Source organism: Colius striatus, chromosome 1, assembly GCF_028858725.1.
Source record: "Colius striatus isolate bColStr4 chromosome 1, bColStr4.1.hap1, whole genome shotgun sequence".
In the NCBI taxonomy this organism is placed as follows: Eukaryota; Metazoa; Chordata; class Aves; order Coliiformes; family Coliidae; genus Colius; species Colius striatus.
Genome location: NC_084759.1, coordinates 125,340,682 through 125,354,907, shown reverse-complemented (window position 1 = coordinate 125,354,907; position 14,226 = coordinate 125,340,682). Strand labels below are relative to the sequence as shown.

Below are 14,226 nucleotides of genomic sequence, written 5' to 3'. Positions count from 1 at the left end.
GGGAGGAAAGGGTAGTGGGTCAGAGGAGTAAAGGTTAGTGAGTCAGGGGTGACATGAACAGATGGGCATACCCTATCGCTGGCCGAGCCTTGTGTCTTCAGGGAATCCACTTGATGATGATGACTGTCCATTTTGCATTTTAAGCGGATGTCTGTGATTTATAAACCATGCCTCTGGTACAGTAATTAAAACTCTATTGTTGCACTTCCTAATTTCATAGGCTTTATTTTAAGAGTATGGAAAATAAGTGTATATGTACATACACACACGCAAACACGCACATATATTCTTATGTGAATACTCACATACAAGATACATATAACAGATCTTAAATAGCAACCTTATGAAGTATGCCTTGTCCGTTATTGTTTTGTAAGATGTACAGCATCGGAGAGCTTTTTTTATCTGGATATTTCTGTAACAACAATGTGAATTAGAAATGTCACAGTGGTGGTTATAAAACAGGGTGTCAAAACATGGCATTTTTTGGTACTACAAACATTTTCTCACTCAGGTGCCAATTTGTGAAGTACTTCAAACACCTTATGGGTATGTGCCTACAGGACACACTGAAAATTAGTTGTAGTGAAAGCATATCCCATACAAATTAAAGCATAAATCGTGATGCCAGTAGCAGTGAAGAGGTGAGGCATGTGTTATGCTACCTATCTGATTATTAAGCACCCTTCTCATCTTCTCTACCAGTTAAAGAATGGCCTCCAAGATTGATCTCAAATAAAAGAAGTGAAAGCAGTGCTGAGGCCACTTTGAGAAATGAAGGGACAACAGAAATGAGTATAGAAGTAGCAGCTTAAAAACGTATAGTCATCACTAGAGTGTTGAAAAACTTTTTATAAATTCTAAACCACTTATATCTGCTGAATTTTGCAGAAATAAATGAGAGAGGATTTATGTAAAGCCAATCTATCCTTCTGTTTTAAATGTGTCTGTAACTTTGGAGGCACTTAGGCTGTATAGTTTTAGAAGAACAACCAAATTTTGAGCTGTCAAGTAATTTATCAAAATTATGACGACATCTGGAAAAAAAAACCTCTTAAGTTCCAGTTTTTAATCCCCACTCTAAGCCCTTGTAAGTTGTAGTGTTTAGGTGTATTTATACCTTACAAGGTCATGGGTAAACATCTCTAATTTGAAAAGTGTGCAAGTCAATATGAGGGAAAGAGAAAAGGTAAAGAGGAGGGAAGGGTTGGTATACTCACTGTAAAATTTGTGCTGGAAAATAGAGTCCTAGTCATAATTCACTGCATGTGTAATACAAACAAAACAACAGTAATCGTACTTTATTATTTTCAGTTACCGATCTTCTGTTTAGCCTGCAATATTCTACTTTGTTTTAATATTTTTAATTAAACAGCTGTGATTTCTGTAAAGCTCTACCCAGTTGCAATCTATTTTGATTTGAGTACTTGTTCTGAAATGCAAAGAGAGTTGAAACTTTGATCTCTGTACCCTTGCTGGAATCTGGTCTCAAGACATTTTTTCCATACAGCAAGTCCTGAGAAACTTGTTTCAGATCTTTATTTGTACAGTTCAGTTTTCCAAATTTACTAAGGGGGGAGCTGTAGAAAAAGCCTAAAAATAGATAGAGGCTTCACTGACCTTGTCTTAGAGGACGACAGATTCTGTTCCTCTGACGACTTTTTTCTGGTCTATGCATGCAGTGTTTTATAATTTAGCAGGCATGCAATCATTAAATCTTATAAATGTTTTGAGGAGAGCCTTTAGAAAGGAACAAAGCATTTGTCCTGAGAGCTATGCGAAGGCCAAATTTCCATCAGTAAGAGTACCTTCAGTTTGTTTTTGTCTTTGTGTTTAACAAGAATTTAGTACAAAGCCAAGGTAGCCTCTGAAAACACAAATATAAGGTAGCTTTTTTTCCCCTGTTCTTTTCCAGTAGCACTTAGTGCTTTTTCTATATCAAAATACTGAATTACTTGAAAAATTAACCTTTGAAAAGAATTCAGGTGTCATTTCACTGTCTTCTTGAATGTAACTGTTGTCAATAGCTCCAATAAGATGTCATGCTTGCCTTTTGGGAAACAGACAAGTCACATTTTTAATGAGTAAGCACAGAAAAGCACTTTCAGGTGCTGCATTCTAACTTCAGTGAAATTTAGCTCTTGCTCACTTGATTATTTCTGCCTTATTCCAAGAGGAGGAAAAAGTTCAATGCTTTCCTTTAACATTTTAAAACTCGTACTTCCAAGTAATAAACTATATTTTATTATAAAACTGTCAAAGTTACTATTGTTTTCTTTCTTCTAAGGAAGATTTATTACTTGATTTGCAGTGTGTGATATAAACTTATACAGCTATAATAAAAAGAGTTGTTTATATAGAAGGCAGTTTAAAGCTGAAGTCTTAAAGCTGTAAAACAGACTAAAAACAATTTGCTGAGTTTGTTTTTAGAGCAATACTTTTATGTAAGTATAAGTGGGCTTTTTGTGTTAATGAAACAGAACAGCTGAACAACTTCAAAATCTTAGACTGAATTGACTTCTTAACTCTTCAGGATGATTACAATCATATCCATGGAGGCAAGTGGGCAGTGAGTAACTTACGCCTGTATCTGGAGAGCACCCGTGGAAAGGAAGTCACAAACAAATTATTTGATGAAATTCACTGGATAATTGTGCAGTCACTGAAGGCTGTTGCGGTGAGTACTGTTGCTGGGATGCTGCCAGCAATAGCATTGTGGCTGCAGGCTTCTCATAAGCATGAAAGTGAGTTTGCCATCAAAACCCTTAAAATCTGTTTCCTGATACTTGAGTAATGGTGGCATTGCTGATTTCTGCTTTTCTTTCATCTCCTGAATTCACTGAGCTGATTCACTTGAATCTTGGATGGGTGGGAAGGTGATCTACCTGTGCATATTGAAGAAGTGAATTAATCTCTTTCTTTGAGGGCTCTGTGAACTATTTAATATGACTTGATACTGCCCTTGTGAATAGTATTAAGCTCTGCCAAGGTGCATGACGTCATTTCAGCAATAACAAATGTGTCAAAGAAAAAATAGCTCTGGAGGACAATTTGTCAAAGAAACCTAAGGGCTATTAGTGCAGCAGAGTTACATAACTTACTTTCACCTCTCTTATACACAAGTCATGTAGTTATCGTGACCTCTTGTTTAAAAGAAAAAAGTAGCAACCAATCCTCTGCTTGAGTGACTTTCTAGTGTTTGGGTAATATCCTATGATAACACTGGGGAGCAGGGTCAATGCAGGTAACTGAAGCTCACTGGTGCCAAGGACTGCCCTTTTCCCAAGTGCATGGGCCTAGCATCTCTTTATGGTTGTCCCTGGCACCATTGTGAGCTGAATCAGCTAACTCACCCAACTAACAATTACTATCTCACTTTATTGATGGATTGGTATTCTGCCAGTGTAACAAGCTGAATCATATCACTGAAGGACCAGATGAACACCAGAATCATCAGGAGAGAGAGGGACAAGGTCATGAAGCTAGGATCAGTGGGAGATGGGGAAGCAGCCTCAACTCAGCTTCTGCTGTGCAATCATATTTGAAACCAGATATGAGAAGAAAGGGAATTTAATCCAAATGTTATCAGAACCTTAAAAGAGAGAAGAGAGAAGGTGTTGAGAATTAGTGAACATGAAATGTTTCAGTCCTCTGCCTTTCTGACAACAGCAAATGTAATGAGATGCTTGTTCCTCCTTCCCCCTTTCACTCCCTGAAGAACTGAAAAGCTCTCATTATTAGTCTCGGGGAAAATATCACACTAATCTGTTAGGAAGGTTTCTTTAAAAGATCTGATGAGACTTGCATAGAAGAAAATTCTTACTGTGTATACTGCAAATGTTTAGCAGATGCTGGAAAACTGATTCTCTAGAGGATGTGCATCTAAGCACAACTTGGTCCTTGGTTTCTCTTGGCTTTCAGACTCACATTTGACTCATGCTAATTACTGTTTAAATACGTATATGGTAATCGTTTGACCTCAAATTTCTGCATAGTTACAGCAGCATGATAAAAGAGATATCTTTGAATAAGTCTCCTTTTTCTGAAGTTTAAAGGATTCAGGATTATGTGAAGCTGTGTTATGTAAATTTTAAAGCTTCCTCATTTCTCCTGATGTATGCAGGCTATAAACATTGTTATTACTTTTGCAAAGTATGAAAACATTTTAATTTTCACACTGGGAACATAATGGAAAATTAATGTGACGTTATTTGGCATTACTGCAATCATTAATATTGAAATATTGGCTTACAACCTGGAAAAAGGAGGCAATCCTGAACTTACTAGTTAGCAAGCTTGTATTAGAGTGACAACACTGAAGATTGTTGTAGAAGATTCATAATGTAATTGCTTGTGATTTCTAGCAAACAGAATGTGTAATCAGGTTACTGAGTTGTTGATCTTAATACATATTGTTGTCTTTTTTTTTTTTAGCCTGTAATGAATAATGATAAACACTGCTTTGAGTGTTATGGATATGACATTATAATTGATGACAAACTTAAACCATGGCTAATTGAGGTAAAGTTTCATAAAATACAGGAAAAAAAACGCTTCCTTTTCGTTTCACACAATAAAACTAAGTAGATTTCAATGTAGTCTTTCCTCATTTGAGACAATATCTTTTGTTCCTCAGGTAAGTGAAGTACGAAAAATACTGGAAAGTACAATAGGCCATGTGATGACCAAGATATCATGTGCTTTTGTTCCCTATTTGTTTGGTGTTTCTATTTGTTTGTGGCTTTCTGTTTTGTCTTTTAAATCCAGTGCGTCCAATACAATTGGACTTCGGCAGTCTGAATGTTAGCAGCCCTATGAGATACTGTATCAGTAACTGGAAAATTGTCATTGGCTCAATGGAAAGTAACATCAAACTTAAGTTTTAAATGCTGTCGCAGGCTTAATGTGGCAGGTTGAGAAGAAACGTAAGGTGCACATAAAGGATAATTCAGATATTTTTAAAGCTTTTTTTTTTTAAAATAAATTTATCTTTAGTGAGGGAATCTTTGGATCTATATGTTCACTATAAATTTTATCTACCCCTCTTCCTTCTCAACCAAGTTGAAAGATCAAAGGTAAATAGACTTTCAAAAAAATAAACAAAGATCTCTTTATTATTCTGATACTACTTGTCTTTTATAAGTGTGCAACACAAGGTACACTGTTTGACAGTTTTAACTTAGTTAAATTTAAAACTTTAATTTAGTTTTAATTAAAGGAAGGTGCAATGTAGTGCTTTGAGTATAGAGGATGTATGTCTAGCTCACAATTTATTTGTATCCGTGTGAGCTTAGAAAATTAAAAATCAAATCTTGTCTGATTCATCCAGGTGAATCTCGTCTCAACAAAAATCTTCAGGCTGACACTCCAAACACTGAGTGCTGTGATGCTTCTGTTTTTAAGTAAAAAAGAATAATGCCCAGTGGGGGATTTCTTCCAATGTCTGAGGAACTGAAAGACATGCTTTGAGACGCTGAGTCTTAATTTCCCAAATAGTAGATATAGTCATCACACATACTGTCTGGAGAACTATATACTACTTCAAAAAAGTTGATGCTGACTTTTTTTTCTCCTTTTGTAGGTTAATGCTTCCCCTTCTCTTACTTCCAGTACTGCTAATGATCGCATCTTGAAGTATAATCTTATTAATGACACACTTAACATTGCTGTGCCTAATGGGGAAATTCCAGACTGTAAATGGAATAAATCTCCACCAAAAGAGGTTCTTGGCAATTATGAAATCTTGTAAGTTTTATTAACGTTATATATAAATGCAAATTTTTTCAGGCACCTCACACTTTTGATGTGTAACACAGACCATGGAGATAAGATGAACTTCATTCCAATGTGAAAAATTGTGTACAAAATAACATTTAATGTTCTTTGGAGTTGCAATAGCAACATTGGAGGTGGAGTGCAGAGTTGCCTCGTGTCATCTCCACAGAGAATATTAGTTGTCTGATAAACCCTTGCCTGCACCTTCTGAGGTTCCACCAGGTAGATTTGAGAGATAGGGTCAAAGAGAGGGTTTGTCTTGTACATGTGTAGAACTTCAGTTGTACTGAGTATAATATATAGATGGTAGTTAAATAGATATAATACCTAAGATGGTAGTTAAATAGATATAATAGCTATTTGATACAAATTTTCTCTGAATTCCTAGAAATGATGCCTCTCAACTCATGTAATTCATGGATGCAATAATAATGAGTTGTCAGAGACTTTTTAAATTCCTCAATCTGTATTACAAACAAAGAAGCCAAGGAGATGGAAATCTTTATAGTGGATCATATGAAGGGTTATCAAGGATTGACTGATTTTATGCAGACAAACACTTATTTAAATACCATATTGATGATACAGTTTCTTGTATTTTTTGAGAAAATATTCAGATAGGTTCTCTAGCATTAGTGATACAATTTTTCAGGTTGTCAGGAGTGCAGTTATGTAGAGAGATGATCGACTACTTCATACTGATCTTAAGTACTCTTTGTATGTACTAGTAAAGACACTTAAGTATGTGTTGCCTGGTTATCATTTCAGTTTAAATTAATGTTATCAATAGCTCTTCGCAGTTACTATGTATAATAAATAGTGCGACTAAGTATATATTAGAATTGTTCTACAAGATGTTGCAGTGCCTCATCTGGAGTCCAGTTTTGGGCTCCCCAGCTCAAGAGGGACAGAGAATTTCTAGAGAGAGTCCAGTGCAGGGCCACCAAGATGATCAGGGGACTGGAGCATCTTCCTTATGATGAAAGGCTGCGGGATCTGGGGCTGTTCAGTCTGGAGAGGAGGAGACTGAGGGGGGGACCTCATTAATACAAGTTTTTGAAAGATGTATGTCCAGAGGATGGGGCAACACTTTTTCTGTCGTGTCCAGTGATAGGACAAGGGATAATGGACAAAAGCTGGAACACAAAAAGTTCCACTTAAGGAAAAACTATTTCACTGTTCAAGTGAGGGAGCCCTGGCACAGGCTGCTCAGGGCGGATGTGGAGTCTCCTTCTCTGGAGGTTTTCAAAACCTGCTTAAATGTGTTCCTGTGTGACCTGATCTAGGTGGACCTGCTTTAGCAGGGGGATTGGACTGGATGATCTTTAGATGTCCCTTTGACGTCTTACCATTCTATGATTATCTTTTGATGATTTTAATTATGCATCTATTGCAAATTTCTGTGTGGAATTTGTGTGGCAGCTCAGAGGTAAGCATATATGAGGTTATCTGAGGCCATAATGGGCTTAGATATTTAAAGAGCTGCTTGTCACTGTGGTTGTTACAAAATGCATGTCATCAAATGTATGTAATTTAAGCACGCTGTTGTTTGTTCACCTCATTCTTTCCCTACTCATTCTCTGATGCAACAGTGGAGTTTTTTAAGACTGCAGCTAACAATCCCCTCTTTGAAGACTTTATTAAACTGCCAGCACTCTGATGTTACTGCTTAACCACAGACCTACGTACTTGTGAGAAATGCAGAAGTACATGGGAAATTTCACAAGCATAAAATTTCACATACTCAGGAGTTTAACCAAAGCTGTCAGATGGTTTCTTGTTTCAAAAAGTGGCTGAAGATACCTCAGTTAATCCATATTGTAACATCACCTAGTAATATATTTCCTTGAATAATAGCTGCGTACCAAACTGTGCATGTGTGTAGAACAGCTTGTATTAAATTTCAGTGCTAGATATTAAGCAAAATAAAATGTAGAGGACCCAGGCTTGCTTGTGTAGTGAATAGCAGGACAAAACATTGAATGGCTTATTTTATTTTTAGATATGATGAAGAGATGGCACAAAGCGATGGGCCTGACCGAGACTTGCGAAGTCGTTCTGGGCAATCCACTGGGGTCAAAGGAAATCGTGCAAGAGATTCAGGGAAGCCTGTATTAACCACCTGGAAGTGATAACAGAAAAAACATCTGGTAGGAAGACTTGAACAAAAATGCAAGTTTTAGACAGATTCCTGTATTTTGCCGCACTGTATGTGGGAAACACTAAAAGTGGACAATACAGCCTTTGAAAAGGAGTGAAATGTGTTAAAACCAGGAACTATACTAGATATACATGGACCTGATGATTATTACAATAATATATAGATGATGTATGTATATATAATTATTTTATATATAGATACACTTTGTATAAACTAATGTTCTCTCAGTAATTGTTAAAAAAATTTGTCATAACGATGACAACTCAAAATATGCATTCTGAAGGAAACCCCTTGGTATTCTGGATATAATTTATTGCCCTTAGTAGCTTATCTCTATTTCTTTGTAATAAATGACCAGTGGTTTCTGTAAAGGGGTAGTAGTGGTGAGTGTTAATATTTTCACAGTGATGGTTCAGGTTCTTGCTAGTAAAAGAAGAGAGATTGGAAAAAATAGCAATATGTGGACTTGAGGCTCTTGTCAGTTAATGCAGCTAATGATTAATAATCGGTATTAAGAAACTGAAAAGCAACTCTATATGCTGAGGGATTTTGGGTTTATTTCCTTTAAGTGCTTTGAGCTCTTTAAAGGTAGAGGTGTCATGGATCAAGGAAGTGTTTTAAATATTGATGCATTATTTCACTAGCTATTAATTTTTCTTTCAAGATAATGCATTTCCACGGAAAAACAGACAGAACAACTACATACTTTCATAAATCTCATTGCCTGAAGCTGATGATGAATCCTTATTTGCATCAGAACCTCTTTGTGTATTTATTTGTGTATGTAAGTACAGTATCTGTATCTTTTTTATACTTTATGTGCACTATAACGATAATGTTGTTGCACATGGTAAGCTATTTCTGGTAGCTCTGATAACAAAAGTTGTGATGATTGGCTATCAAAATAAATAGAACAAATGTTAACAATAGGTATTTCAGTCTTCTAGCAGCATAGCATACAAATAAACTAGTTGGGTCTGTGATTGGCTGTTTCTTCCATTTGCATTTCCACCAGTTATTGGGTAGTTATTTATAAATGTTAGTGTGCAGTTCTGGTTGTCTTTATTCTCCTTCTCCCTTCTCCGTTTTTCTTTTTGATGGTGGAGTATTGTGAAGAAAAAGATAAAGGAAAGCTGAGTGTTGTAACCATGATGCACTCTAATCTGGATGCCACTACTGTGGTGATACTCTATCTGCGTGTTACAGGAGGCTACATGCTTTCCCCTCCTATGTGGCAGGCTACTAAAGTGTGTGCAAAGCAAACTTAACCTCTCCCAAAAGGTTTGAGTTTCTTGAGCATGTACAACAGACCACCTGCACCATAGTCATTGTCAGTCCTCTTCCTGCTTTTGAAGGTCCTCCTAGAAGAGGGCAGCCCATTGTCAGCTGTGGTCTTTGGGACAGTTGATGCTGATGAGCCTCAGTCTGAACAGAATCTGGCAAGAGCAAATTGGCCTGAGGAGGAAGGGTAGATGTGGGCTGGGCTGACCAATATCCTTAGACGTGATCTTGGATTCATCCTTGCAATAAAGAATTAAATACTTAGACTGGATGAATCACTCCAGGTCTTAATCCTCAGCTTGATTAATCATGCACATTCCATTAAAGTAAAGACGCAAATCCAACTGGTTCTTCGGTCATCAGACTTGAGTCTTCTCATTAGCCTCTACAGAAACAGATTCAGGTTGATTCTTGAAACAATGGTAAGAAAAGATGATTACTGCAGGATGGTAAATCTCATCTAAATTCCAGATCTCAGCTTTTGGGGTCGGGATTTTGTGTTTGGTTTGTTGTGGTGGAGTTTTTTTGGTTCCTAAGTGTGAGTCTTGCTTGTCTATTTGAACCCTGACAGCTAAGCAACTCTTAAGTAGATGTGTGGTCAGGTATTAAGTGTATTAATGATGTGATATTTAGATATTAGGGCAGGTGTTTCTGGCTTTACCCCCAGCTGCCTGCTGTGGATAAAGTAGGAATTAGTGACAACCTTAGGAACCATGAGACTGTAGTAAATAGTATTTTGTAGAATGGTTATATTTCCTACAAAGAGGCAACACAAGAAGGATATTCTGATAGAAGGAAAATGGAGCTTTCTCTCACTTTTGTTTCCACTGCTTGTAATTAATTTCTTAGTGGCTTGGACAAAGGATGTTGTTGTAGCCTTGTTCTATCATAACAGTAGCACTAACAAGGATGGCTGCAATAGAATAATTACTCTTCCCTTTTCTCTTATGTCCTGTTTGTGCAGCCTGCACTAGTGAGGTATATTGAGAAGTGCAGATTCTGGTAAAGATGTCAACTTCACACTTACTTTTTGAGTACTTAGAAGTCATACCAAGCAAGCTGCAGTGACTTTCAGTTTCCCTTTTTGTAAGGCTTAATGTGAAAGCAAAACTAGGTCTGGATTATTAGGACTTTTTGATGCAGCAGGCTTCAGAGACTTAATCCAGTTGATACTTTTTAACTGTTATTGCACAATGAACCAAAACTGGTGGTAGTATCTAAATAATTTTATTCTTCCAAACTTGCTTGGAAGTGATACTCTGTGTTGGCAGTGGTGTCTTTACAGCTAAGCAGCAAGTTGAATCAGGGCCTCCAGAATACTGATGTTGACAAGACAGAATAGGATTGGCACCACCTATAATAATACTAATGTTGAATATTCTTATTTAATTGAGGGTTTTCTAATGGAAAGGGCCAACTCATTGCACTTTTATTGCTCAGTATATGAATGCATCTCTTCCAGTCCTGACTTATGAGAAATTGTCATAATGTTAATTCCGTGAAAGTCTTACTGTTGCTTTCAAAGAATAAGGATTTCTGCCCCAGTGTGTAGCAGATATATTTCATTCACACAGAGTATCTGCAGAGCAATATTTTTCATAGAAAATAGTTTTGTAGCAGAGCTGTCAATTTGGAACAAGCAAATCCTTCTTTCTGGCCACTGTAGTATTGGGAAAACATATTTGAAACACTTGAGGATGAAAGATCTCTGTAAAATATCTAATAAATTGTCATTACTACCTCAAAATCAAAGTATTACTAATTGAGGAGAATAAAAAGCTCTGATAGGAATCTTTTACTCTCTAGTACTTAATCTCAGGACTAGAATTTAGATTTCAGACATTGATGTCACATTTTACAGTTATATTTCAAACCACTGTATTGCTAGTAATTTGTCCTGCTGACCCAAACATGAATTCAGTGATACAGTGTTCTTCTCTAAGGAATCAAAGAGACCGCAGATAGAGTGACCCTCTCTTCCTGTTCACATTCCACTTTATTTTTAAAAACAATAGACTAGTGATTAGATGCATGAGACTACTTTCTCCTCATTTCTAATAGGCTTTTCGCAAAGGTTGGAGTCTGACAGCCTAACAGTACTTTCACTTCTAGTACATGAAAAACCTACATACTCAATGGGAGTTTTAAGGAAACAAACCAGAAATAACATGAAATTCTAGATTACTGTGATTGGCTTTCTGATTGCCAGCAAAAACAACCCCCTCAAAACATGTAAGCAAGTAGGAAGTCTTCCTTTTTGATGAATAACTTGACACCTCATGTAGGTAAATGAAATGTTCTCAAGAAACTCGAATTTAGGAACCTCTACTGCTACATAATATCTATTTTTACAGTGTAAAACCTGTTAAAAAATACAATGCTTCTCTGAAGGAATTTGGATAAGGAAGAGATGTGTTAGCTGGAATGAGAGTTTGCTCTGTGCATGAAGTAGCTTGTCTGCAGACTCAGAAACAGGAGGCTGACAAGGAAACAAAGCCAGTCATGGCTAATAATTCTGGGGGAGGACGGTAATGTGTGGATATTACCCTGTGAGACGCTTGTTTGTACATGGCCCTGAACGGTAAAGGTGAAAATCTGGTGAGGAGATAAAAAAACTGGAAATGAAAGCATTAATTTCCTACTCAGGGATAAAGAACTTTTCAGTCATGCATCCTTAACTAAATCTATTGCTGTAGTAGAATAGAACTAATGGTACAAAGTGGTGTACAAACTGTTAACAGCCTGAGGCACTCTCTGCTATCTGCCGGAACTGAGGTGACTAGAGAGCATGTGTCTACTGTAGGTGTTAAAGGGGAATTGACTGATGGTGCATTGCTAACGTGTCAACAGAGCTGAGTCAAGTTGGAGGCCTGTGGCCAATGTGGCTCCACAGGGGTCGGCTCTGGGGCCAGTCTTGTTCAACGTCTTCATCAATGACCTGAACAAGGGAACAGAGTTGTACCCTCAGCAAGTTTGCTGATGACACCAAACTGGGAGGACTGGCTGATTCCCCAGAAGGCTATGCTGCCATTCAGTGGGACCTCAACCAGCTTGAGAGCTGGGAAGAGAGGAACCTCATGAGATTCAACAAGGACAAGTGCAGAGTCCTGCATTAGAGGAAGAATGACCTCATGCACCTGTACAGGCTGGGGGTTGACCTACTGCTTTGCAGAGAGAGACCTGGGAGTCCTGGTTGATAATAAACTAAATATGAGCCAGCAATGTGCCTTCTTGGCCAAGAAGGCCAGTGGCATCCTGGGATGCATCAAGAAGAGTGTGGCCAGCAGTTCAAGGGAGCTTCTTCTCCCCCTTTGCTCTGGTGAGGCCTCATCTGGAGTCCTGTGTCCAGTTCTGGGCTCCCCAGCTCATGAGGGACAGGGAACTTCTGGAGAGTCCAGCACAGGCCCACCAAAATGATCAGGAGACTGGAACATCTTTGTCATGAGAAAAGGCTGCAGGATCTGGGGCTGTTCAGCCTGGAGAAGAGGAGACTGAGGGGGAACCTCATTAATACTTACAAGTACCTGAAAAGTGAGTATCAAGAGGATGTTGCAACACTTTTTTTCTGCAGTGTCCAGTGATAGGACTAGGGGTAATGGACATAAGTTGGAACACAAAAAATTCCACTTAAACATGAGGGAAAACTTTTTTCCTGTGTGGGAGCCCTGGCACAGGCTGCCCAGGGACGGTGTGGAGTTTCCTTCTCTGGAGGTTTTCCAGAATCACCTGGACGCGTTCCTGTGTGACCTGATCTAGGTGGACCTGCTTTAGCAGGGGTGCTGGATTCGATCTTTAGAGGTCCCTTCCAGCCCCTACCATTCTGTGATTCTTTGTATATTAAAAGATATTAAAACTCGGGTGGATGCTCTTCAAAATTAAGGTAGCTTTTTTTGCTGGAGCCTGAAACTGCAAAAGATTACAGACTCTTCTAACTGCGAGAGTGATTGCAAGCAGACAATCTCTTAGTTCTGAGTAACTAACCGTGGCCCTAGGCCAGTCATCCTCCAAATGTATCTAACTGTAAAGAAACTGTTTTGCCTTTCAGTGGAGCCAAATAAATCAGAAATAACAGTTCTCAAAAGTTCTGACTTCAGCTAGTGTAATAACTTGCCAGCCAGAGCTAAAATAAATGTGCATCTCAGTCCTAGAATACTGCTCTTCATATGCTCAAGTGTTCACTGGCATAATGACAGTATTGTATGAAGAATTAAATAGACAGGCTCTGGACAGCTACAGGAATTGTTATAACGACATCAGTGTAGAAGGAGCTTATTGCTTGAGTTGAATGGTGGGGCTTGCTTCCTGGGCACTAACCTTTCTCCCTATTAATTCTTTGACATGGAAGGAATTAATAAGATTCCCACAGAATAGCTTCTTTATATGGCTGTAGGAACTTAATTAAAATAGAAGAAACTGTATTATCCCTAAAGCTACTTTGTTGCTGTTGGCTTTACAATAGGACTTCTGCCTAAAATGTCCCCATTGCCTGATTCACTTCCTGCTATAACCTTAGGAAAACAATAGATTTCACAGAAGATATATAGTCTTGCATTTCAGCAGCAGAACCTGTCAGGCAGAGCTCATTTATCTGTAGAAAAGGAAGGACTTTACTTGGTCATTACAAACTTGTGCTGTTTCTGAAGTAGCTACTGTTCAGTTTATTTAGGTGGAAAAAACCAGAAGAAAACTTCCATTAAAGATTTATTAAAATAACTCCCTTGAGCCTTCAGGTCAGTAGGAAGGACTCTGTGCCATCTGGCCTGTACATATCAAAATGTAACACTAGTGTCCATAGTTAGTTGTGCTAATCTGTAGGGTTCCTTAACAAAAACAGACTGGAACCTTATTATATTATCTACAGAAAATAAATGTATATAGCTGGGAGAAGCTGTCTCGAGCCACAATTTTGTTAAAATTTTTATTATTAAGAGGAAATGGGAACATACATGAGTATCTTGGAAAAACTGACTGTTTTCACTGAATAGTAGGAAGTTGTGCTAGGCTGCATT

At 37.9% G+C, this 14,226-nt stretch overlaps 1 protein-coding gene across 9 annotated transcripts in view; it reads left to right on the top strand.

The window, feature by feature from the left end:
• TTLL1 (TTL family tubulin polyglutamylase complex subunit L1) overlaps window positions 1-14,226 on the top strand; it is a 28,973-nt gene that overhangs the window by 14,396 nt on the left and 351 nt on the right. For 3 of the 9 annotated variants that reach the window (XM_062006459.1, XM_062006452.1, XM_062006444.1), the window contains exons 6-9: window positions 2,534-2,677; window positions 4,435-4,521; window positions 5,582-5,745; window positions 7,778-9,327. In XM_062006459.1, coding sequence (XP_061862443.1) covers window positions 2,534-2,677; window positions 4,435-4,521; window positions 5,582-5,745; window positions 7,778-7,907 — 525 coding nt within the window. In that variant the 3' untranslated portion in view covers window positions 7,908-9,327. Of the gene's footprint in view, window positions 1-2,533; window positions 2,678-4,434; window positions 4,522-5,581; window positions 5,746-7,777; window positions 9,328-12,067; window positions 14,105-14,226 lie in introns of those variants that run through there. The other 6 variants (XM_062006435.1, XM_062006426.1, XM_062006403.1 and 3 more) reach the window with 4 other exon arrangements.